Source organism: Eretmochelys imbricata, chromosome 17 (genome assembly GCF_965152235.1).
Source record: "Eretmochelys imbricata isolate rEreImb1 chromosome 17, rEreImb1.hap1, whole genome shotgun sequence".
Lineage (NCBI taxonomy): Eukaryota > Metazoa > Chordata > Testudines > Cheloniidae > Eretmochelys > Eretmochelys imbricata.
In genome coordinates this window covers 5,199,918-5,226,033 of record NC_135588.1, presented here as the reverse complement: position 1 = coordinate 5,226,033, position 26,116 = coordinate 5,199,918, and the positions used below count along the sequence as shown (strand labels likewise).

At 43.6% G+C, this 26,116-nt stretch overlaps 1 protein-coding gene across 11 annotated transcripts in view; it reads right to left on the bottom strand.

The window, feature by feature from the left end:
* The window catches only part of YPEL2 (yippee like 2), a 132,095-nt gene that overhangs the window by 66,078 nt on the left and 39,901 nt on the right, over positions 1-26,116 (bottom strand). For 5 of the 11 annotated variants that reach the window (XM_077836714.1, XM_077836713.1, XM_077836717.1 and 2 more), the window contains 3 exons: positions 17,128-17,171; positions 16,172-16,280; positions 9,851-15,245 (listed from right to left, as the gene is read on the bottom strand). In XM_077836714.1, coding sequence (XP_077692840.1) covers positions 15,156-15,245; positions 16,172-16,280; positions 17,128-17,171 — 243 coding nt within the window. In that variant the 3' untranslated portion in view covers positions 9,851-15,155. Of the gene's footprint in view, positions 1-9,761; positions 9,813-9,850; positions 15,246-16,171; positions 16,281-17,127; positions 17,172-26,116 lie in introns of those variants that run through there. The other 6 variants (XR_013348270.1, XR_013348271.1, XR_013348272.1 and 3 more) reach the window with 4 other exon arrangements.

The following is a 26,116-nucleotide window of genomic DNA, read 5'->3' as shown; positions in this document are numbered from 1 at the left end:
AAGACCACATGCCTTCATTTCAGGGATGAAGCAAAGTTTGCAGTGGTAACCCCATTGCTTTAAACCACCCAGAAGAGGCTTAGAGGCATTTTGGAAGCACAGATACACATTCTGTTCTGATTTTACTGATGGCTTTTGGGAATGCTAAAAACAAAGGCTTTTATGATAGAGAAACTGGAGGGGGGAGGGGAACAGTTTTGGTAAATCCTTCTCTCTGGAAAATGCTGCCACAGAGAGGAAGAAATACTTCATTTCCCCCTTAATATAAATGAACATTTGTTGCTCTACCCTTATTTGCCACTAGGCACCTTACCCTACTTTTCAGATACCTGAGGGGCTAAGAAGAAAGGTCTGCATTAAGAACATGAGAATACTTTGGGACATGGTCTGAAACCAGCACATAAGACATGGAAAGTCTGACAGCTCTGTTAGCGAAAAACAGGAAGGGAAACCCCTTCAGAGGAACTACTAGAAGAAGGAAAATGCTACCAGGAGAGACAGAGTGAAAACAAACTCTGAACTCACCTGAAACGTGGATTCTCTCTGAGGTGAGTCAGCTCCTTTTGACTCTGTAGAAGCAAAGACGACCAAGGGTATGTCTTCACTGGAGAGTTAACTTGGGTGACTAGCACCTGGGTTAGCCTAACTCAACCCCCCACCCGAATTATCATATCCTTACTACTGCACTACTCCCTGTATGTGTGCTGCTGGGGTGGAGTGGGGATATCCCAGGGGTCTTTGTGCTGAGCTGCTCTATGATTCATTCCTGAGGATTGTGGGAAAACTTGTCTGTCCTTCTGGGTGCATAGGGGGAATTGTGGGAAGGCAGTGGAGGACTATCAGCACTGGAGGGGATTAGCTTACATCCTCACTGCAAAGGAGGTGGGTTCCAGCTTGAGTGAAAGCAGCCCCCCCCAACCCCTACCCATGGCAGAGCCAGCCATTCTGGGTTTAAAACACCACCCATCAGGTGGGAGGATTTGTGCCAGGTGTAGAGAGTAGCAGGGTTGGGATAGTGTCTGCATAAGAGCCTGAGTTAATTCTGCAGCGACGACAGACCCCAAGTCTCTGCCCTTTGTATACTGCAGGCAGATATATTAATGCAGTGAGAACATGGGATCTGGAGTGTTTGCGTGTGGGGTGCTGTTTAGCGCAGTGTCTCCCCCCTCTTCCCCCCCCCCCGAAGGCTTTCTTGGTGGTGTGATAGCATTAGTACATTTATAACAGGTTATTTTTGGCTTCTGGGAACTTCAAAAAGAAAGCTCTTTGGATAATAAACTTGATATTTTTGTTCCCTCTTATAGCTTCTTTAAAATTGAAGCGAGTGAAATGAGACTGGACCTTTTTGAAACCAGGGATTATGGGAATGTAGCTTTTCACTATGAAAGTTAAGTCACCATCTAGGCTGCTGCTGGTGTCTCTCTTCTATGGTCTTTGACTGTGGTATGTTCAGTATTAGTAGCAACACATAAAATCCTGCTAGCTCTCACACTTAAACAAGGTCCCCTTTAATTAATTAATTAATTCTGTGGTAATGCCCAGAGGCCTCAAATGAGGTCAAGGCCCCATTGTGCTAGGAACTGTACAGAAACATACAAGATGGTCCCTGCTCCAACGAGATTATAATCTAGATAGATGAGACAAGTAGACAGTGGGAGACAGGCATAGAGAAGTGAAGTGATTTTCCCAAGGTCACACTGCAGGTCAGTGGCAGAGCTGGGTTAATAATATCCCATAACTTTTACAGGCTGAACATTCCTGATCAGACTCCTTGTGACGCTCCAGGCTTTATAGTCTTCTGTCATATTGGGTGTCTTAGGGACGTGTGACCAGATGGCTTCTGCCAAGTGGGGTGGGATGCATCAGCCTTTCATTTGTAACTCTAATTCATTGCCTGCTAACCATAACCAAATAGTACCAGCTGATTGTACAAGGGAAACCCAGTCTGTCTCCCCCCCATACATAGATAGATAGATAGATATAGATATAGATACATACACACTCTCACTATCAATGGGAGAGAGGCACTGTTGTCGAGTTGGCCTTTTGATGCAGTAATTACTTGCCTTGACAACAGGAGATGGAAACACAGATAAAGCAAACAGAGTTTTTCAGCTTCTGGAGTAACTCAGCAGCAGCCGTGCGTACAAGTCGGCTTTAGCAGTTTGTAGCAACAAATCTAATTACAAAATGGAGGCAGAGGCCAGGTCTATGCTATGGGGATGACAGTGGCATAACTATGGTGCCATGGCTATGGCAGCAAAACCCCAAAAGGGGTTTTTCTGTTGCTCTAGGAACACCATCTTCCAAAGCAGTGGTAGCTAGGTTGATAGAATCCTTCTTCTGTCAACTTAGCTGTGTCTACACCAGGGGTTAGGTCAACGTAGCAACAGCATGTTTGTTTTTTTTACACCCCTGCCCCGAGTGCTGTAGCTTTGTCAACCTAAACTTTCACTGTAGATCAGGGCTGAGAAATAGAGCTTCTAATACACGTTCAGTGTTGGTTCACAGGTTACTGCTTGACACCCAAAGGATTAACATTATATTAATTGAAGATATCACGTTTTTGAAGGCTTTGCAGGCTTCAGTCTGTATGGCAAAGGACTAGAAAGAGGTACACTGAGGTCACACACACTTTGTTCTCATGGATCTGGTTTCAGGGATTTATACCTACGCTGCATCCCTCATGATGGTCCTGTCGAGTCAAATGCATGGCTTGGTCAGAATCAGAACTTGGATGACAGTGGGTTTGTTGGGCAGACACGTCATATTGACCTCTCTGCTAGATAAGCCCATTTGCCGAGGCTGAACAATAACTGCTGGGTGGGTGTGGCTGTCTCTACTCCAGCTCCCTCCTGCTGCAGCAGAATTTCCAATCTAGGCCAGGCTTTTCGGAGCAGACTCTTCAGCCCTCCTCCACTGGACCCTGCTCTCCCGAGTATCAGACAAATCCTCTTTGGCTGGCTGAGCTCAGGTGAGCTTTCAGATATCGCTTCGCACATCACAGCCTGTAGGCCCCCCTGTTCCTGGAGCTCATTGTGAGTCCAGAACATTCAGCACATTGCAGGATGAGGCCCTCACTGCGTAGAGGGCCCCTTGAGCTCATGCTAAAGTCTAAGGACTTAGAGGGGGGCCCCTACGCATTCAGATGGAGAGTCCAGTTAAAGTGACAGGATAGCACATCTAGGGCCGTCTATTGGCCCAGTAAGACCTCTGTATAGAGGGCAAGAGAGAATCCCAGGTCATGTTCAGTGGTGCGGGTGGAACAGTTGCATCAGCACTTTCAAAACAAGCTAAAATAAAGTGCTGGTCTAAATCTAATCAGATACAGTTTCAAATGGATTTTAGTACTGAGGTCAGCAAGAATCAGATACATTTTATAATGCTCATCTAGCGCCACAGAAGCAATTTTGGCCTTTAAGTTAGCAGCACTAAATCAGCTGAGAAAGTTGGCAGGTTGTGGTATCACCTAGTGAGACGGATGACTCATAAAAATGCTACGTGTGTTTGAGATGAACATGGTCCTTCAAAGTAATTGCTCTAAATTATATTTTATAATATTTTAAAAACTCACAGTGTGCCTATTTTTTCTCTAAATTACAAGCCTGGTGTATTCAGCCACGGGTGCTGATCTCAGCCAGTTTCCTTCCACTGTCACCTCTGCTTCTTGTCCATGTGAGCTGACAGCAGGGAAATCCCTCTCTTTTCATTTCTCTCTCTCTCATCATCTGACCTCAACTTTCCTGGTGGACATCTCTTTATTCTGCTACTCTGATAGTTCATTCTCACAGCTGGTCTGGTCCCAGTTATGTTAATCAGGAACACAAGCGGCCTTGAGGAAAGTCTGCCCTCAAGGAATTCATGGGGAGATGTGGAATGGGGTCGGCTTGTAAAGAGTGCCATTTGACTTCCAGTCTAGCTCTTCCGGGAGGTGGAATTCACAGGTACAAGGGGCTCTGCTTAAGGTTAGGGAGGGATGGGGCCTGAACTACAAAGGCCAGACATTATCTGAGACTTCCCAGAGTTTGATGGTGTTTGGACTTTAATCCATTTCTGCTTAAGATGGATGTTCGTTATCAAGCTGGACAAGAGACATTTCTCCTAACCCAAGCTTTCTTGACTGCAGTCACATCCCTGCACTAAGCGCTTCAGGGAAGGGACTATCTTTTTGTTCTGTATTTGTACAGTGCCTAATACCATGGGGTCTTGGTGCACTACTGGGCTCCTAGGCGCTACGATAATACCAACAATGGTAACTGTGTAAGACACATAGAGAATGGGTCCTCCTTTGCTTCCCTTTGTCCTCGGTGCCTTTCATCCTCCCCAATCCCTCTGCAACCTGATGGTTCTGTAAGGTACCCCATCACCTTCTTCCCTTTCCCCAGCCTTCCTGCAGCTTCTCTTCCTTTGCTGAGGGCTTCCTGCTTTGTTCAAAGGACTGACTCCCTTCTCCCTTCCACACTGGTATTCCAGTGCCCTCCCCTCTCCTTTTGCCAATGTCTCCCCAACATGTTAGAACAGTCTTTCCTACCTGCCTCCCTGGACAACTCTGTGGCTTCCTCCATGGCTCCTTTGGGTGTCCCAGCCCCCTCTACCCCATGATATATAAACCACATCCTGACCTAGCCCAGTATCCCTCCCCCACCCATTCCATCTTTTCCTTCCTTTATGATTCCTTGAACCCCCTCAGCAGTCTCCCTTCCCCAGCAACCCTCCAGACTAGCCCACCTCCTTCCTTGTTGCCACTGTGCTCCTCCCATCTCCACTGTGACCTCCTCAGAGCATCCCTGTACCAACTGAGGCAGAGACTGGTTAAGCCAGACACATGGCCTCATTCTCATCAGGCTGAGGGGACTGTTTACTCCCTGCCTGATCGTAGTTGCCACTGGAAGGGCCTGTTAGGAGATGGTGTGAGGTCTAATGTTCCCACCCTTTCGTTTTTCAGCCACGGGGGATGACGTAGGGTCTCAGTATCCTACGTTCTCTGGCTGGCAGGAGACCAGAACCAGGGCACAGGTGTCTTCTGTCTCCATGGAAACAGCTTTAAGCTTGGGTGCCTGGGGAGGGTTTTTTCACGCTGGTGCCAGGGAAATGCAAAGCTACAAGCAGCCTAGTAAAAATATAGGTTCTTTGCAGATGGCAGGAGAGAGTGAGTGCAAAGGTGCTGCATCTGGGCATGTGGTAGACTACAGAAATTTGCCCTGGTGTAAAAACACTGATGTAGTTGTATCAGTGCAAACCCCTAACCCAGACACAGCCCCTGTGCAAAATAGGACTTGGATTTTTTAACTTAGCCTGGGTTAAGTCTGGTACACTGCGGTACAACATGTCTGCAGTAGGAACTTGTATCACTGTGGCTTCACTGGTGAAAAAAACCTTATACAGAACACAAGTATTTTGGAAAGGATGTAGGCATGAAGAGATGTAACCCCTTCTGTAATTCAGCCTCTGCTGCAAACATACCAAGGCAGAAATACAGATGCTCTCCTCCCGCTGCAACAGGTGATCTTACAAAACACAGCAATTTAAGGGTAACGTCAGCCTCAAGTCTGAATTTCCTGGCTCTTGTCAATTTAAGATAAACCATTAACTTTATTTTAACTCTGTGTGTTTGTGTACAGTTATTATGGAGCCACTAAAATAACACTTGAAAATTAATGAGCTGTTACAAGCAGCAGATATCCTATCCCCTCCCTGCCTATAAGGTGTGAGAATGGTATAGTGTTTGGAATAGTTTTTATAGCTACTTCTGCTCTCAGAGCCAGATAGGAATGACAAGCTCTCTAACCAGTTATATCCATTAGGGAACTGCCCTTCAGTTTAATAGCTTAAGTGCATCTGGGAAGAAAACAACAGCCCCGAAACCTAGAGCTATTCCTTTCTCATTCTTGTGCTAGATGATTTTTGCTAGTTGGCAGTTTTCCCCACAGCTTTCTGTCTCTGGAGGGCTAATACACAAAGCATTGCACAAGGTCATTTTTTATGGAAAAAAAGAATCAGTGCAACTGGGGGAAAAAAGTGTTTAGTGGGACACGCAAGAGATATATATTATAATATCTGAGAACCTGCTTGTAACAGGGTCTCCCCAAATCCTGCCTCAGTTCACCCACCATCCTGTAAGCCAGCAAGCAAACTCACCAGCCAGAATGTCAATTAAATTCCCACTAGCGCCAGTCTGTCTCTCTCTCTTCTGAGAGATGCACTGAAAGAGACACAAGTCGGGCAAACCAGGCCCTTCAGCCTGGCCCCTCCAAAGGCCTCTGCCTCCAAGGGCTGCTGTTCCCATTGAATTGCAGCTGCTGAAATCATTATGAGCTGAGGGAGCGCAGCACCTCACAAGACCTAGCTCTAACATGATCAAATATTTACTTAGGGCTAGACTGACACATTATAATCTGTCCTGAGCCAGGCACTTAGCTGCACCACTTCAAGAGCACATCACAATTCCCTCCCTGGTTCCCCCCTTATTCCAAGTGTAGGGCTACATGATGCAGCAATGCACACCATGGGGGGTGTGATTTCTAAAGCATACTAATGTGTGGTGCATTATTTGGTCCATGTCAACTCCGCTGCTGTGCACTAAAAGTTCCTTAGCATGCTTTAAAATGTGTAGACAAGCTCAGAGACCATGCTGCCAGCTCGTATCTTGTCTCCCGGCCCAGGCTGAGTAGCAGCAGCACCGTGGAGGCTGCTCTTTCCCCTTGCTGTGATGTGCAGTACAACTAGTCCTCTTACTTCTGTGCACATTGTGGTAAGGGTGTGGTCACAATCCTGACCTAGATGAGAACATTAGAAACGGGTCCAAGCTGCAAAGATTGGCTCCAGATCTGACTTTCACCAGAACCTGGAGGCAATGGGATCTGGGCCCCCCATTAAAGAATTCATATAACAAGATTAATTTGCAAAAAGTGCATTTAGGATAAATATAATTTAGTGACTCATGATCTCCTTAACGGTGAATGCAACTTACCAAACTGTCAGCCTCCTTTTGGTCATGTATTCAAAGGAGAACTGCGTTTCTTGAATCCTGCTCTAAGGAGCAGCACCAGCATATTTTGCAGTTGCAGAGTATTGCAGATCCTACAGATGAGTAAATGTGCTCCATATGAAATCGCTTTAGGAGAGGAAGGATTTTCCAGTGGTTAGGGCACCAACCTTAGGACTCAGGAAACCTGGGTTCAAGTGCCCACCTTGCCACAAGCTTCCTGTGTGACACTGGGCAAGTCACCTAAGGGCCTAAAGATGCAGCCACCTGGTGAGATTTTCCAAAGTACCTAAGCACCTAACTCCTAATGAAATAAATGATTTGAGAATTAATCAGTGACTTTATAACCAAAGCTTTTGCCCTTAGAAACAGTAGAATTGGTCCCATAAGAGCTTTCTTAACCATGTCAGCACTGCACTGACAGCCACACTGTCTGGGATTTTCTGAAGGGCTCAGGACCCACAACTGGTTTGCTGCTGGGAGCTGCTGGATGCGGAAAATCTGGCCACTAGTTTTGGGTGCTGAGCATTAGAAAATTCACCCTTCAGCTCTTTCAAATATCTGTCCCTAAACTCTGTAGCACAGTGCAGAACTGGGGAAGGATTGTCTAAGGACTGTCTGTAGTTCCAGGAGCCAGGAACGTCATCTCGAGGGGCCAGAGCCGCAGCTGGGGTGAACTGTCATCGCTCTATTGACTTCAATGGAACTACAAGAGTTTACACAGATTGAGGAATTAATCTATAGGACACTACACTTCTGGGGGGGGGGAGGAGTAGGGGGACATCAAATTAATTAATTCCAATTACAGATCATTCTGAAATGCCAATTCTGCAGTCTTACTCAGGCAAAATTCCCATTTAAGTCAGATTGGGGCCTCCTTTACGTACAATTCAGCCAAAATAGTTTTGTTTAAAAAGAGAGATTTGTGTGACACTCTAAGCCAGTGGGCTCTCAACCTTTCCAGACTACTGTACCCCTTTCAGGAGTCTGAATTGTCTTGAGTACCCCCATGTTACACCTCACTTAAAAACTACTTGCTTACAAAATCAGACATAAAAATACTAAAGTATCACAGCACACTATTACTGAAAAATCGTTTCCTTTCTCATTTTTAACATATAATTATATAATAAATCAATTGGAATATAAATATTGTACTTACCTTTCAGTGTATAGTATATAAAACAGTATAAACAAGTCGTCTGTATGAATTTTTAGTTTGTACTGACTTCCTGCTAGTGCTTTTTATGTAGCCCATTGTAAAACTATGCAAGTATCTAGATGAGTTGATGAACCCCCTGGAAGAACTCTGTGTACCCCAGGGGGACATGTACCTCTAGTTGAGAACCACTGGCTAAGCATCTGCCCAAGTGAATTTGTCTCCTGGTGTTTGAAAGCTCAGCATTTGTTTGAAAGCTCAGCATTTGTTTGACCAAATCCCATTAACTACACTAATGCTGGATGAGTGACAGGAGAAACGACTATGACAAACTTCTGACATTTAACTGTGGAAAGGGAAAGGCAGGACACGCTGCAATTAAGGCCTTTGTGTACCTGTTAAATATTTGCTCTTACAACTTAAAATTGGCTGCACCTGAGTATATGATAGGGACACAACCAAATTGTTCAGGCTTGAAATAAAGGTATTTTTTAATCAAAATGAAGAGTAGGGAGGGATTTTACAAACCTCGTGTGAACAGAAACCTTTCAAGAGTATTTTTTTTCCTTTTAATTTCAACGAAAGGAACAAAGAAAAGCCATCCGCGAGCAACTGAGAATCACCAAATGAGGCTGGCCAGCTTGCTGTCACCAGCCAGATTTGAAAAGTGACCAGCTCTCAAGGGGAGTTTGGGGTGAGAAAGAACTGGAGGATCAGGGCTTCTGAGAGGGAAAGACGCTTTGAATTGGAAAGCATAAGAGAAGGATGTTAAAACCCTTCCCTCATAGCATGTGGGAGACAAAATAAGGAAAAGTTAAGGAGCGCTTCAATCTTGGGCCTTGACCCTGGAATCGGATTCACAAAAGCAAACCTCTCAACCTGTATAGAGCCCCATGGAAGTCTGTGTTGATCTGATTCCAGGATCAGGGCCTTAAAATGTAAACTATTCAGCAGGGGCTGTGGAGCACTGTTTAAAGTGAAGGGGCCACAGTTTTGCCCCCTGCATCTTCCTCTTCCCCTCTCAGGTGTTCCCCCTGACCCAGAAGCAGATTGATCCCACTGACCCATGAGCCCCTTCACCCAACCCCCCATATCTGAGTGAGTGGCATTGTGACCTGGCGCTTAGGGTTGCAGTGCTGCTCAGGTTTGGCCCAGCCAAAAAGTGGTTTGGCCATGGCCTGAGAGACCACCCTCCGGCTCCGCAGCCTACACTCTTTGAGACAGGGATTATATCTACCTCTGTGTTTGTACAATCCACGTAGAGAGGCCTTGATCCTGTTTAGGGCCTGTAAATTTCCATCACCACAACAACAGAATAAAAATAATAATTAATAATGATGATGGGAGGCAGAGTGGTGTAGTGGACAGGCAGTGGGAGTCAGGAGACCTAGGTTCTAATCCTGGCTCTGCCAGTAACCAGCTGTGTGACCCTGGGTAAATCACTTCATCTGTGCCTTTTAAACCTCCCACCCTTTGTCTGTCACATCACATTGGATTGTAAACTCTTTGGGGCAGGGACTATGTTTGTCCAGCCCCTAGGACAATAGGGCCCTGACCTTAACTGGTCCAATTTTAATACAAACAACAACAATGTGATTTGGGTATTTTCAAACTTACAGGTCAACTGAATTCCGTCCCCTTTGGTCAGTTTCCACTTTGTTCGTGGTCCTAGGGACGAAAACAGAAAAGTAGATCCACGCTTTTAATATTTGAAAACTTTATTTTCTCAAATGAGCACCAACACATATTGTAAATCTGACAAACAGTATGCCTCCCTCTAATACTGAAGAACTATGTACAATGTACAAAGACACAAAGAGGTGAAGACAAATTATCTAAAAACAAACAATTGCATTTATTACCGAAGCAATATGACCTGAAAGAAAATGCCAAAAATATAGTTAAATCAAAGAAATAAAAGTATACACAATTTGTAAACACAAGAGCATCAATAGACAGGCTGGTACTGGAAATATTGTCTCTTCATTTTGTCAGTGAGAAAGCATTCCCATTTCCTTATGAAAAACAAAACAAAGGATGCGTACAGTTTGTAACTACAAGAATAGCTTATTTGTGATTGTACCTTACACAACATCATTCTGCTTGCATTTAAATGTCAACTTTTTTTTATATTAAGTGTGATTTTATTTTCCCTTCCTGTTTTAAAAGAACAAACAGGATTCTTCCAACTCAATGCGTAACATTTTTGTTTCTGAACGTTCCATTTCTCAGACCTCTCATCTGGCAAGGAGAGCTCTTACTACCTAGCTGAGCTCTGCATTTCAAATCTGTTTACCCAACAGGATGCTTGTCCAAGAACTGGTTCATATAAAAACGTGATGCTTCTTCTGAAGTGAGGAAGTGCAATGAAATGCATGATTAATACACTCACATATCAATTAGGAAAACGCATAAAGAGAAAATTCTTAGCTGATCCTCACAAGAACCACAGATTCCATGTGCAGGTTTTGTTGCCTTTAAAATGTGTGCACCAAAAAGAGAAAATAAAAGAATGTGCAACAGTTACTCAGCACTGCAAATAGCTCCTTACTCAGCAAAACACAGTCTAATGATTTGTGCTGTTGGTCCACTTTGAGATAAACAAGAAGACCAATGAAATAAAAACTAAGGGGGAGAGGGGAGGGGAAAAAAGACAAAGAGGAGAGGGGAAAGAACTTTACTGCCAGAGGTGTAAACTTTTACTTTAATTCACTATGTAGCAGCCTGGTTTATTTATATTAAAAGCAAAATTAAAACCAGGATCCACATCCAAAAATACTTGCAAAGCGAATAAGAATTCCTGATTAGTTAGAATTCTCCATCCCGTGGCCCTATTACCCCAAGCAACAGGAAATAAAGATTCTGATGTTGCAACTTAAATTCACTTCCACATTCTAAATCTTCATTATTTATTTTATTCTAGCCAATACTGGTGCAAGAGAATATTTCAGGCCCTGATCCTGCAATCAGATCTACTTAGGCAGATCTATGCACTTACATGGAGCCCCACTGATGTTAAAGGGACTCCATGTAGGAATTAAGATCTTCCTATCTGGATCTAATTGCAAGTCAGGGGCCTCAGGCACTGAGGAAGGTACTGAAGCATGTGCATACCTTTAAACACGCGTGCATTCCCATGTGCTTAAAGTTACACACATGCTTCAGTACCTTCCTGAATTGGGGGCCTCTGTTTGTAACCTGGCAATGGCCTGTATTAGAGGTAATTTCTGCTGGATGGAATTAGAGGTTATTTGCCCTTTTTCTGCCTTGTCCAGGTGAAAAGTGTAGCAACTTAAGAAAACAGCATATATTTATGATTGTTGTTTCCCTTTAAGCATATTTTCCAACTAAGACAGAGGAAACAGTATAATTTAAAAACAAAACAATAAAAGTGCTCTCAGAGGTGGATTCTGAGAAAACAGCACCAAATATATTATTTTTTTAAAAAAATTAAAATATTATTTACAAAAGTATATTTCATAAGATAATGCTTATTATTTTCTGTATATATTATCATCTGAATATTTATTACAGGGTCATGATGCCACACAAGATAATCCGCCTGAGCAAAACATTTCAAATCTACCAAAGTTTAGCTTTGGGGTACACTGTGATGTAAACTCAGGGGTGCCCAGAATTTGCATTGCTCAAGGCCCTTGGTGGCAGCTTGCTAGAAACTGGGAGGGGTGGGGGGGACAGAAAATGGAGCAAAACTTGCAGTTTTCATCTTTGCTGAGGCTGCCGCCCATGGAGACCGGGACATGCTGGCTCTCTGGACTGCACCTCCATCTTGGAAATGAAGTCCAGGTATTACCCACCCTTCGATGTAACTAACTGGCTACAGTTAACTGACTCGACCAATGAGATGCAAGTGGTGCAGTTCTTTGGCTATGTTCTGAATATATTCTTTTGCAACTAATCAACTGAGAATGCCCGGATAGATAGTTATACCCATCCACTAGCCTATAAATTTCATCACTCTGTTTTGTTTTCAACTCCCAATACTATCATATGTCTTAATACAGCAAGTCACAGATGAGTTAACAGCGGACCTTACATCATAAGAAGCACTTTAGGTTTAGCCGACACATAAGGGAGAACAAATATTAAATGAGCCTAGCAGGCCATTTTTACTTATCTCTCTATACAGTGTATAAAAATCAACGTACAGTCAAGTGTGTGCCTCTGTGTGTGTGTGTGTGTGCTCACGCATTTTCCATACCAGGATTTGAGGATCTGGGCCCAGATCCTCAACTGATTTAAACCGGCGTAGCACCATGGAAGTCAAGGAAACTAAGCCAATTTACATTAACTGAGGATCTGGCCACAAATATTCAAATTTACAGTGGTCGCCATAAAAATGCAATTTATGTAAATTCTTACTGCGTGTTGCCATCTGAGATATTACTTCTTGTTCTTAGTACACAAAGAATAAAAACTGTTGCATCTGACACCACTCTGTGGTAACTGCCCTTATTTTTAAGAGGTACAGCATATCCTACACTAATGGTGCAAAAATTACAATTTACAGGGGTAATGCTGCAGTATTTGAGACTGAATACTGGGGGATTATTATAGGCATGTTGGCTTTTTATTGGCGATCACTGTAGTGCATAAAATTATACTCATTCAGGGAAGATTACCAGAGTCTAGGCATGGCTCTGTATCCCATCCCATCTGCATACAAACTGTTGTGGGTTATCCCTTATTTTTCCCATTTCAGATCAGATCCCTTTGAAGACTGTTTTCAGGGAAGGAGAAGAGCTTTTCAAAGAAAGCAAATGACTCCTTACTGGCCAAAACCAACAAAACATTGAGTGGAAAGGGCAATGAAGAGAAGGCCAGTGCCAGAGTCAACAAGCTAATGGGTACTGAGGAATTCTTTTTGTTGAAGGTAGCGGTGATGGAGGGGAATGAGGATGATGGAAGTAGAGTCTAGCAGAAGTCAAAGATGAAGTGGTCTTGTAATTCACATCAGATAGGGTGAAGGCAGAAGCCACCTCCTAACACAATGGCCAAAGAAGGCATTCAATACATCCTTTCCAGAAGTAACACTCAGTCTCCATCTTGTCACCTACTTCTGGGTAATAACCACATGTTATCAGCGATGCCATGGACACAACACTCATCTAGTGAGGAGAGAAAACACCCACTTTTCACATGAGCTATTCAGGTTTTACTCACTGGTACTCAACACAGAAGTCTAATCCCACTTCTAAAGCCTCTCTCTCTGCACACACATCCCCACCCCCACTTACCAGAAAATGTGATTTTGAAATCCTCTCAACTCTGCTAACCTGAATATTGGAAAAAAAAGGCGGCATTAGGCTCTAATCATCAGAAGGTTCAATTTCATAAGGAGCTACGAATCCCTGCACATTATTTTTCACTCTCTGGATTGAGAGGGATTTCCCTCAGAGAATTAACCTACTTTGAAATAACTCCACAAACAAAAAGAATTCACTCGGATGGAGAATACTAATTCAGTTAAATAGTCTTGTGTTCTGCACGAGATACTGACTGGACTGTTGTAGAGGAAGCTTCACACGGTCATTTAGGTCTACACTATCTTCTTTCATACACATTCTCCCCCTCTCCCACACCAACGACATAAAGATGGTCCATAAAAATTAATTTACAAAAATTAAAGTAGGACTTGTCCATTGCAGTTAGGTGTCAAAACCTCTTCTACCCCTACAACTCCAAGGCCTATGCCATTTGGGGGATGCTAAGTTTCAGTCTTCCAGAATATGAAACAGGTTTTTTTTAAAACACCAGGAGTCAAGGTTTGGGGGATACCTCAGGGCTTGAAATAGCCGTCTGTGAAACATGATATTAACAGCCACCAGAGCCACTTACTGTTCCATCACATCTCTGATGGATTCAAAGAGTGGACCTGATGGCTGGAGTCTGAAATTTCAGAGATCCTATTAAAGCCATTTTCCCATTACACATTAGGATTACTGGATCCCAAGCTATTACATTGCCAATGGTAAAGAGATTTGCCCTAATGGCACACAGTAAGGACTGGAAAATTAAAGATGGCATCATATGTTTCTGAGTTTATCTACAACCCTCTCCCCCTACATATTTTCCTAGCACATGCCCGTGTTCTTGCATATCTGTCATATCTTCTAAAAAAACTGCAGCACCAGCCCCCCCCCACATTACATGATTTGACTCCTCCTCTCTCAGTTGCCCAGAATCAGAATTTTGTTTCCCCAGCAGTGCTGAGCTTGTAGCCATGCTCTGATGGGATGGTTTGCCCATCTGCTATGAAACAGGAGGAGGGAGAAGCAGAAGGAAAGCGCTTGCGGAATCTCTCTAGCAATCAAGCTCCACAACAAGAAGTTCACAAAAGGCGACTGTGTGAATAGTATGAAACAACCTATCAAAATATGGAACTGCACATCAGTTTCAGGAATTAGCTAGCAAGGGGCTTTTGGTTACGACTTGTGCTCAGCCAGCTTAATCTGGAGCTCTGCCTCTGGAACAGCAGTTTCGAGATTCAGAGATAACGCAGTCATGAGGTATATTTCTGTCCATAGTTTCAAGCCTCGGTTACCAGGACTTAAAGGAAAAGCAGTTTCATTCCTGCTTACTTCCCCTCCTGCCCCTGTCCCCTTTTTCTCTCCCCCTGCCCAAAACTCTGGTCTCCCTCCCGCACTGATACCTTCTGATAAAATGCCACCAAAGAGCCAACTTCAGTTTGTACTTAGACATTCATAAACATGGAATGCTGTCAGGCATTTGGTGCATTCTCTTAGCCAACACCAGAACACAGAGAGAAGCAGCCAGGGTCAACTCACAAACAGATAAAAAGCAAAGAGACGGAGAGACAGAAATTTAGAGGCCAGTCACCAATAAAATGGAGAAGGGTGTGAAGATGCTCCCAAATGGCAGAGCCTCTAAATGCATGGAACCAAGCGTTCGGTCACTCTCTCACTCTTGGATATAATGTTCTGTTGGATGGCATTCTCTTACACGCTGGTTTAGCTGGGCTCTTCCCATTCAATCCCAGCCATTATCCTTGATCATGTGAGCTAGTTCGATGATGTATTTGCCTTCTTTATACTTCTGACTGCTCTCGAAAGCGTGTTCCTAAAAAAATAAAAAAAACACAGAAAAGGTGGAGTTAGCGGGAGACTCGAGAGGTACGGAAAAGAAAATGCAATCTAGTGATTAGAGCAGAGGTCTGGGAGACAGGAGTCAAGAATTCCACTCTCAGCTCTGGGGCACAGAGGGGCAGGAATATGGGACCCTTTTGACTTTCAGGAAACTTTTTGTTTTCAGGAATCCTAGACTCTGGTCCCACTCATACCAATGGCTCACTGGTGTCTGTACTTCAGTAAGTCCCTTAACCTCTCACTGCCTCCTGTTAGACCAGGGCTCTCAAACTATTTTCATAGTCTATACTACATCTTTATAAAGAGATTACCTTGTGGACACCTCTCATCCCAAATGCATAACATCCCTAGAGCAGCTCTAATAATTGCTTATAAGAAAAAGTAACATTAGGAATGCATCTAATTCCTTTTCAGCTGTCTTTAATGTGATTTACCAGTGGAAACAAGGAGAAGAAATCAGGATCATGTGACCAGCCACCTCTCTGCAGGCCACCAGCAAGTGCTCCATGGATCACAGTTTGGGAACCATTAAGTTAGGCAACTAGAGTATAGCTTCACTGCAGTTGGGAGTGTACCTCCCAGCCCAAACAGACAGACATGTACTAGCTCCACTTCAGCTAGCGTGTTAAAAACAACAGTGTGGACATTGTGACACGAGCAGTGACTATGCATAGTAACATATGGCCTCTGCCACAAAGAGCTTACTGTCTAAATATTCAAGACACACAAAAGGTGTCAGGAAAAACAGAGGCACAGAGAGGGGACCCAGTAGATCAGTTTAAGAGCCAGGAATAGAACTCAGGTTTCTGACTCCCACTTCAGCGCTCTGCCTCATTATACACACACCTTCAAAAAGGGATAGAGACAAATGCATCCACAGGAACAATAAACGATACTCACATATTTCCAGCCCAGTGTGGTTTTGCAGTTTTCACAATAAATGTCTGCAACTGCGTGTAATCCTGTTAGTAACACCCGCTCCTCTGCAGGGCCGCAACCCACATTAACTCTGGGAGGGAAGGGAAGAGAAAGATATGGTTCCTATCAAAGTATTGCTTCCTTTTTGCACACTGCAAGAACCTTTTCAGCAATTTTGTTGCAGTACTGGAAAATATAAACTGGAATCTCTAATAATAAATACTACCGCTATTCTAAAAATAGAACTTTCCTTTCATAAGAAATGTTGATACTTCAAAATTATGTTCTGTTCCATATCAGAATGAAGAGATGAAATAGTGAATATTTTCACTCAATGAAAAATTCCTAAAAACACTGAGAAGGAGAATTTCAATGTTTTCTACTGAAATGAAATAATTTGACATTTCAGAGTAAAATTTTCATTTTGAATTTGAAATGAAATTTTTCATTTTGATTTTCACGAATGGAAAACGGGACATTCTTGTTGAAATCCATGTATTCCCAAGGCAAATGCTGATTTCCAGAAAACCATATTTGTCTAAAGGAAATTCTTTTCAGTTAAAATTATAGCCCAGCTCTAAAAATAGCCACTAATATTTAGCACTTATATACTTCTTTATATTTACAAAGCTTTGACTTATTGGTCCTCACTACATCCCCTGAGAAGTGAGTGACTCAAAACTACTTCTGTTAGGTGTTATTTCTCAATCCCATGACAAAAATACTCTTATTCCAGCCCCTTTTCTGAAACCTAAAGGCAAAGTCAAGTCTGAATTAGTGCTGTTTCCTTTCAGTCACTCTAAAGCAATGATGCAAGCTCGTAAGTAAGTGCCTTTCTGTCACAAAAAAGGCAACTCTTTCTCCTTATTTTAACCTCAGGGTGATATATATTTGTCTCGCAAAAGGTGGAGCAATGACATTTATGAAGTAACACTCACACTGAATTGAAGAGGTATGCTCGCCCTTGGCTTCCTTGAAAGGACTAAAAGGCAAGAAAACAGAAATCAGTCGGTTGATAGGAAGCCACCCTGTGCATGAACAGTAAGTACCCAGATACCAACGTTATTGACTTCAAAGGGTAGTTAGAGCAACTGATAGTGGAGTTCTGAGAAATGCACATTATTACAGTATGCAAGATGGAGAAGGCAGAGATTGAAACATTCATTGAAGATGAGAGTTGATTAATAAAGGTCTGTCCTGGAGATGGAAATGGAAAGTGAACCAGCCTGTCTCAAATTCTGATGCATGCACATTTTAAAAGGGACACTGGCAGCCGACTTGGAACCTTACCTTCTTAATTATCACTTGAGATTATCAGCCCTCACAGCTCTGTGAAAATCCAGTGTGCTTTTCACAAATTAAACTCTATGCTTGTTTGGTTTCTGCATTCCGGTAAAAACTAAAAGTTAGTCAATTTCACTTCCTGGTTCTGGTGCACTAGTTCAATGCTATTGCTCATGGATTTACAATCTCAAAGAAAATTTAACCCCAAATTATTATTTTAAATTTTTTTTTTTTTTTTTTTTAGAAACAGAAAGTAAAATTTGTACCTAAGCTACCTGACAGCATTGCTTCAATATTTCGAACACGGCTCTGACAGTCTGAAGTGCCTCCATCCATGAAGGAGGTGCAGAAATACAAGTTATTACTATTATATATTTGTATCCCCATCAGGGCCACATTGTGCTATGTGCTGTACACATATATATTGAAAAAGACAATCTCTGGCCCAATTTGCTGACCATCTAAGACCCCAGTCTTGCAAAGCTTTATGCAGATACTTAAATGTATGCACTCTAAGCAGCCCCATAGATGCCAGTGGGATTACTTATAATGCATAGTTAAGCGCCTTTGTAAGGCCAGGTTTACACTACAAATTTACAATCAGTAAAATTACATTGCTCAGGGGTGTGAAAAATCCACAACCCCAAGCAATGCAGTTATACCAGTCTAACCCCCGAGATTCTCCCACTGATTTAGCTACCACCTCTTGTGGAGGTGGATTAACTATACTGACGGGAGAAACTCTCCCGTTGGTGTAGTAACATCTTCACTAAAGCGTTACAGTGGTGCAGCTGTGCCGCTGCAGCTTTTGAAGTGTAAACCTGCCCGGAGTCTTTTCAGGATCAGGGCCTAAACATATGACAAGAGACAGCTGAGTAGAGATAAACAAACAAGGAAAGGGAAGGATAAGGGAACAGTGAAACTGTCACGTTTTGTAGCATTAGCAACAATCGTGGCATTCCCAGTGCCTGGCCATATAACATTCACAATGATAAAACAGTATTTTACAATGAAAGGTTGGGCAGCACCAGTGACCTCTGACTGGGATACTTCAGTAACACTTTTCAGAGTAACAGCCGTGTTAGTCTGTATTCGCAAAAAGAAAAGGAGTACTTGTGGCACCTTAGAGACTAACCAATTTATTTGAGCATAAGCTTTCGTAGCTACAGCTCACTTCATCGGATGCATAGTCCACAGTATGCATCCGATGAAGTGAGCTGTAGCTCACGAAAGCTTATGCTCAAATAAATTGGTTAGTCTCTAAGGTGCCACAAGTACTCCTTTTCTTTTTTCAGTAACACTGCTTCCAAGCACCTATAAGTTCCATTTGTGTCTGGCCTGTAATATTACCTGCAACAATGCCTTGCTGACAGGAGCAGCTAATAGTGGAGCAATACAACCTGCGTTTTTAATGTGCTTTGACAAATGCCCATTGAATTAAAGATTTTGAACTTACCCATAGTTCTCCCTCCTCACAACTGTTAATGTGAGGGAGGTGGTGTGGACTAGGTAATGACAAGGTAAAATTACGCTGTTTATAGATGACATGCACACCCAGTGATAAAGGTGTAGCATCCATAACCGTGCCCTCTAGAGGCATTAGTATGTTTTTTGGTTATGACTGCTCTATTTGCAGGTCAAAGAGAAAAGGCAGGCTCAGGTGAGTGGAGCCAATACAAAGAGAGAGCTATTGGGTCAGAATGGGTAAAGGCTACTTTACCAGGAGGGCAGCTTTCAAGGTTTAAATGAATTTTATCCCCTTGGCAGTTTGTTTCATTCGGGGGGATGTGAACAGCTGGCAGCAGAGGGGCTGGCTCCTACTGACACAGAAGGGATCACTTGGGAAGTCTCTATGGAGAGACTTCCATACACAAGGTCCTGTTCTTCCGTGAAGCTGTTCCCAGGAATTCACTCAGTGAGATTTGCGACAGGGCATGGCAAATGCCGAAGTGCCCATCGTTCCCCAGACAGCCAGGCCACAATCCAGCTGCAGTGCCTTGTTCCACACTGTACTCTTCATGCCATGTAATTTATGCTAACACAATGCATCTCTCTCTCTCCTTCTAGTAGATAAACCACATATAAAGGTTTATAAGTGTTGATGCATCCAAGCTAACAGTCCCAGTCCTTTAGCTTAGGCACTAGCAGCAGATGCTTTCAGATCCAGGGTTACCAAATTCAATCCCTACAGATGACCCCCAACAACGAAGGTCACTATGCTCAGTTTAGTGAAGGATCCACCTTCCCATAGAGAATGTAGCACATGGTATAATGTTTGAAAATACAGAGTGATTGGAAATGTCAGATTAATCCAAGAGGTATTTCTTCTCTGCACAAGTGTAGCTGTAAGTGTTGGTGACACACAGCTCTTTAATGATCTTATCCAGAGAGAACCCCTGCATCACACATTCTATTAATTTCAAATACATGAAGGAGAAATTTACTGAACAATGTCCAAGATTAAAATTCATTAAAGTCTGGGTTTAAACCCCCCTCGACAAGAGAACACATTCCACCCCCTCTGGCTGCAACTCAGTGTATTTCTTGGCACTGAGCTACTTTTAAGTCACAGCACCATGGAGCCTGCGGAAAGATCTGTGCGCAAGAGCCTCCCAGTCACTGACTGAAGGAGAGCATGTGGGAAAAACCAATGATGTGGGGCAAGCTACCCAGCACCATATCCAGGACTAGAGCTGCCTGAGAGGCTCAGATGGCAGTGATGGTTCTGCCAGCTACAGAAGAGTTGCCTGCCAAGATGATTCAGACACAAGCCCAAGATTAGCTGCCAATGTTGGGGAAAAGAAGTTTGTGGGCTCGGAGGAGATGCCTGAGGCACCTCTGCACTCTCTTGGCATAAGCCCTGGATCCTGTGCAGTGAGAAATGCCTTGTTCCCCAGGAAGCAAATTAACTAGGACACGTGGCTCAAGCATGTTTGTGAAATTGTATTTATTAGAGCAGCTTCCTTAAATCTCTCCTCAGCACTGAAGTCGTGTATTATTGTTATTCTCATCTGTATGATACGGCACAATCTAACTGTATCTGAGCTGACTGCGACAGAATACTTGGTGCACTGAACTCTATGCCTTTGTAGGGTAAATAAAGATGGGATTCTGTAAGCTAACAGCCTTCATGCCAAGGCTGTCTCTCCCCTTTGGAAGGGGCTGGCTCTGTGTTGTGCTCTACAATGACATGTGCAAAAGGCATTTATTCTCCAGGCTGCAAAGGCTGCATAGAGGTTCTATGAGTTTGGATGCATGGATCCTGTGTGGGTGAGGTGTATCAAGCAGGAGGGATCCTCAAGGGACACAGGCCCTTGCCACTAATCAAAGCAGGATGAGAGCAGCTAAAACGCACTAACCTTCCACTCCCTCCCAGTAAACAGTTTTCCATAAACACCAAAGTGACTTAGTTTGCCAATAACAGCAACTATGGGAGCAGAGTTTTACTGGAACAGAAAAAGCAGTTTCCATTATTGCTGGCTATCAGTCAGCCTTTAATAAAGAACAAAACCAAGCCCTTAAGCTTTGCGTCAGAGGCTTCCTGAACATTACTCCAGCCAATTGCTAGAGGATTGTGGTATACTCCTGGTGGGCGTCCTCCTTCCACTTTAGGTCAAGGCATGATCTAGATAGAATCTCTGGGCTTTTTGTTCTGGAGAACCACTATTTTCTCTCAATGGCAACTCTACCTTAAGGAGTGCCCCAAATGAAGCACTCATCCCCTGGTTTGAAGTATAGCCAATAATGCTCCAGACGGTCACCATAGTGCACCTATACAAAGGGTCTCCACCAGCTTGAAGAGGTCACCAAAGGATGATCAACTTCACCAACTATCAGCCGTGGTTTTCCTACTTCATTTCCAGCCACAAGCTTGCAACTCACACCTGAGTGTGCTGCCTTTATTGCCCACCTACAGACACTAATATTAGTCAGTAGCTGTTGCCTAAGGATGTTGCTGTCACCGAAGAGCACTCTCTTTACCATCAGTCTGTGGCCACTGCACAATCCTGTCACCTTCAGGGATGCCAGGTTGATGCTTTCCCACATCCCAGCGCTCAGCATTTGGTGCTGCTGATGCGGTGTTTCAAGAAACATCCTCCCACCCCAGGGGGATTTAGCAAATGCAGATAAATGGGAAGTGATGGAAAGGGAACAGGTATCTCATATTTTGGGTTTGTATCCTCAACACATTCCCTTTAGTTTACAATTAAATAAAACCTAGTGGGGTGGCCAGAACCTCCTCTTTCTGTTCCATCTCTAGAAGGACTGATGTGCTGCAGTGATCATGATGAAGTCACAGGAAAACTATCATATCCTAACCTAAGCAGGCATTCCCTGCACAGTCCCCTCCGAACTGTTTTGCAAATACACTTGCTTTGCATCAAGTAATGACAGCCAGAATGTGGATAGTTTCCATGTCATGCATTTTTTCAAAGCAGATTTTGTGATGTGAATTAAAATTAAAAACATTTATTTATATTATATACACACACACAAAATCCAGACTTCTTCCCCTCTAAAATAACAGCTCCCGGGACATACTTTCCAATCCAACTCAAAGAAATGGAAAGGATTTTTTGTTTCCCATTGAAAGGCCAAGCCATTTTTTCTCTCCGTTGCTAATTTAGGAAGTTTGGCTAGAAACACAACCCGCCACGCTTGCAACAGAATTCTCCCTCCCTTCTTTCCCCACTTCCTGCCCCCTCAACGTCTAGACTTTTTGGTTAGGAGGGAAAGATGAAAAAATATACATGATCTTCATCTTGACTATCAGTATTCAAATCCCCTTCTGTATCTGGGAGTTCCATTCAGCACGAAGACATCTAAAATGTGTATCCAGGCAATGCCTTAAATTTGAATATCGAGTGGAGAAGTGATTTGAATATCCAGTGGAGAAGTATGAGCCAATGAGATAGGCATTCAGGCACTATCAAGAGCAAAGTTCCGATCATGCCAAAATACTCTATCCTGCAGCCCTTCTCTCACTAAGAAGTGCTCAATTCCTCATCATCCTGCCACAAGAAATGGAGTCAACAGCTGAATCCACATTTCAAACAGCCACAAGCTTGGGAGTATTTCAGTCAGTGATTTAGTTTGGTTCTGGTCCATTGGCTAAATTCTGATCTGGATTTAAAATGTCTGAATTTCTGCCATTCTGATTAAACTTATGTTCTACCCTCTGAAAAACAGGTGCTGCTCTTCCAGGATTTTCCTGAGCGGAGCAATAGCGCATGGGAGAAGTATAGCTTAAAATAGGGACAAAGCTATTCATTTCCTTTTCCTATCATCTTGTCCAAAGCTCCACTTGCTTACCACCTCAATCACCTGCTTGTACCTACCCAGTCCTTTACTGTCAATGAACACTGGATGCATGGGGGGAATCTTTCATTTGTAGTCAGCACTGCAGCAGAAACCTATGAAATCTGAATGTGAACCAAACACCCGCCCCCTTTCCTAGTAGCAAGGATTTCCCTTACACTCACTCAGCAGTCCCATGCATTGAACAGATGACAGGATTAATTTCCCAAAGTCTTTGTGATGGAGTTAGATAATAGCGCAAAATGTGACTAGCGCCCGCTGGAAGACCAAGAAGCAGCTACCAGACACGGCACCATGATCCCTGAAGACCAGATCAGGAAAAGAACACATGTACCTACGCCAAGCAGGCAACCGCTACACAACTCAATGAAACAAAGATGAAAAGGTAACTGGTTCCACTGAAATCCAAGAGGAGAGACGAATATGCATCCTGATCCTGTTGGTTAACTCTGTGAAAGCTACAGTTAATTCTCATTGCAAGAACAAGTTCAGGAGTAGAAGGACCAATGTTTGTGCTGGAGCTCTAGGAAAGTCTACATGGTCTGAGTGTGATGGGAGGGGACAGTGAAGGGAAGCGCCAGCTGATCAGATACTTATATGAAGAACAGTTTTATTGTGCCCTGTTATTTTCCTGTCAAGACAGACTGATGAAAAGAACAGAGAGGAAAAGGAATATTGGGAGCTCCTGGATTTAAAGGATCCCTTATATTCAATGGTGAAAAAATCATCCAATTATTCTATTCAGAGAGAGCTTCGTTATCTCTCTCTCTCGGCCCTATGCACGCTCCCTTTATTTTTTAAATTACTAAGGACATTTGCATGAAGACTGTCTCTGCTCCTGCTGCTGACTCTGCATTTAAACTCTTAAGCAGAGAGTCTGTTTTCATGGTAATGTCCCTCAAGGGGGCAAAAGTGTGATCGAGGCTTAATGCGGAACCAACTGGGTTGCATGCAAGTCCTTGCAGATGAGGGGTGCGTTGTTACACGTTAAGCCATCTGAGTAGTAACATTTCCTTTTGAACTAATGAACACTGCTGTCTTATTCCGTTCTACTGAGGCTCTTAGGCTGTGCTCACCACCGTGGTATTTTTGAGAGTGACCGACCCATCATCTCTGTAAGAGCACTATATGCCCTGCCAGTGATAAAGAGGAGGAGGAGTAGAAAAAATGGTCACTAGAAGTCACTGGACTCAATGCCAGAGACATCCTCTGTGACTTGGGGCAAGCCACAATCTTTCTGTGCTTTTATTACTTCCTTTCCCCCTCCCTTTGTCTGTCTTGTTTATTGAGACTATAAGCTTTTTGGGGCAGGGACTGTTTGTTACTATGTGTACGTATAGTGCCTTACAATGGGGTCCCTATCTTGATTATAGTTTCCAGGTGGAAGTAGCTAATAACACCTAGCTCTTTTCTCCCACAGATCTGAAAGCAATCTACCAAAGGGGTAAGTATCATTATCCCCATTACAGATGGAGAAACAGAGAGAGATGAAGTGGCTTGCACTAGGTCAACCAGCAAGCCAGCAGGGGGGCCAGGTAGAGAATCCAGGTTTTCTGAGGCTTATTCCAATGCTCTATCCACTCGTTCAACACCCGCCCCCCCATGAAGGAAGAATCTATTTAGGTTTATATGTTGCACTCATCATCCATACCCACACAATAAACTAGGCTAATACTCAGCATTTAGGTGATACTTTCCTTCTTCAAGGGGCTTTTACAAATACAGCTTTGCTGATTTAAACTTTCTGACCACAGTGTGGTTCCAAGTTTCCCACCAGGCACCAGCTTGTTCTTGAAACATTGTATTTGGGGGTTTCTTCAGCGAAGACGTGGACTTGTTAAAAAACAAAGTAAAACTATTCCCATCACAGTCAAAGGCTGAACAAACTCGATAGTAAACAGCATGCTTTGGTTTCCAATGTTAATATTTGATTTTGGGGACTCTGTTATATAAACGGGGAGCAGAATTTGTTTGCCCCCCACACACACATATCTATATCACTGCAGAGACGTTTTCTTTTCCACATCCACATGACCTTAATATCTATCCCAGCTGAAGGCTCTTTAATGGAGAACTCCAGCCAGTTCTCTTTGCCGCAAACCTGACTGAAGCTGTTAGACGAGCCTGAGTGTTTCCAGTTATTAGCTGCACAGAAGATGGGTCTAAATGTGAGTTCCAATGTAAATTCATTCCCAGTGCTTTTCACATTACCCTGTTAACCCTGGCAGCAATGGGTGTTTGCAGCTGACAAAGCCTTTGATTAGCCCCAGAGAGGAACTCAATTACCATCGAAACATTTAGCTGAATTCAGATAGGAAAGGACAACTCAGCTGAAGGATTTGATCCTGTCAGGGCACAGAGAATGATTGAGATCTATTTTTAGTCAGAGCCCCCAATTCTGACTCCCAATAGGCATTCAGAGATTACTTTTCTAATACTGTTGATCACATTAGTTTTCTTTACACAACCTGTTTTGTAAATGCTATACAGTTCAGTTCTCTTACACTTGTCTGATAAGTTTTATCATCCTGACTTACATGCAAGCATGGACTATATGCAATCTCACTCACCATGGCCAATGAGTTACCACGGGTGGTCTCTCAGAGCCAAATTTGGACCACTGATAGGCTTTAATGAGCTCTAATATTTTTATTTACACTACTGTCAAGCCAAAGTGTTCAAAAATCGTGAGTCGGGGGGGGGGGGGGGAGAACACATCAAACAATGAGATTGGCTTAAAAACCATGAGATTTTTTAAAACAACAAAATTTGGACTACTTTATATTTGCCTTCCAGTGTCTTTGCTTTCAGGGTGCTACATTCGCTTCATGTGTTGGAGCTTCTCTCTCCAACCATCAGGGCTAACACTTACTATTTTATTTATTTTTAAGCTAGGATCTCCCTCAGTCTTTTAATCCCAGCAGTTTAGGGCAGAGGTGGGCATACTACGGCCCGCGGAACTGTCTTGCTCGGCCCCCGAGCTCCCGGGCAGGGAGGCTAGTCCCAGCCACTCCCTCATTGTTCCCCCTCCCCCACAGCCACGCCACATGCGGGCAGCACTCTGGGGGGCGGGGCTGCGTGCTCACGCAGGGCAGTGCGGCAGCATGTCTAGCTCTGGCCGGGCGGCATAGCTGCCAGACATGCTGCTCTGAGCGGCATGGTAAGGGGGCTGGGGCCGGGGGGTTGGATAAGGGGCAGGTGGGGCTGGGGGGCAGTCAGGGGACAGGGGGTGGTTGGATGGGGTGGAGGTTCAGGGGATGGTGGTCAGGGGACAGGGAGCAGTTGAATAGGGCAGAGGTTCTGGGATGGGAGGGGATGGTCAGG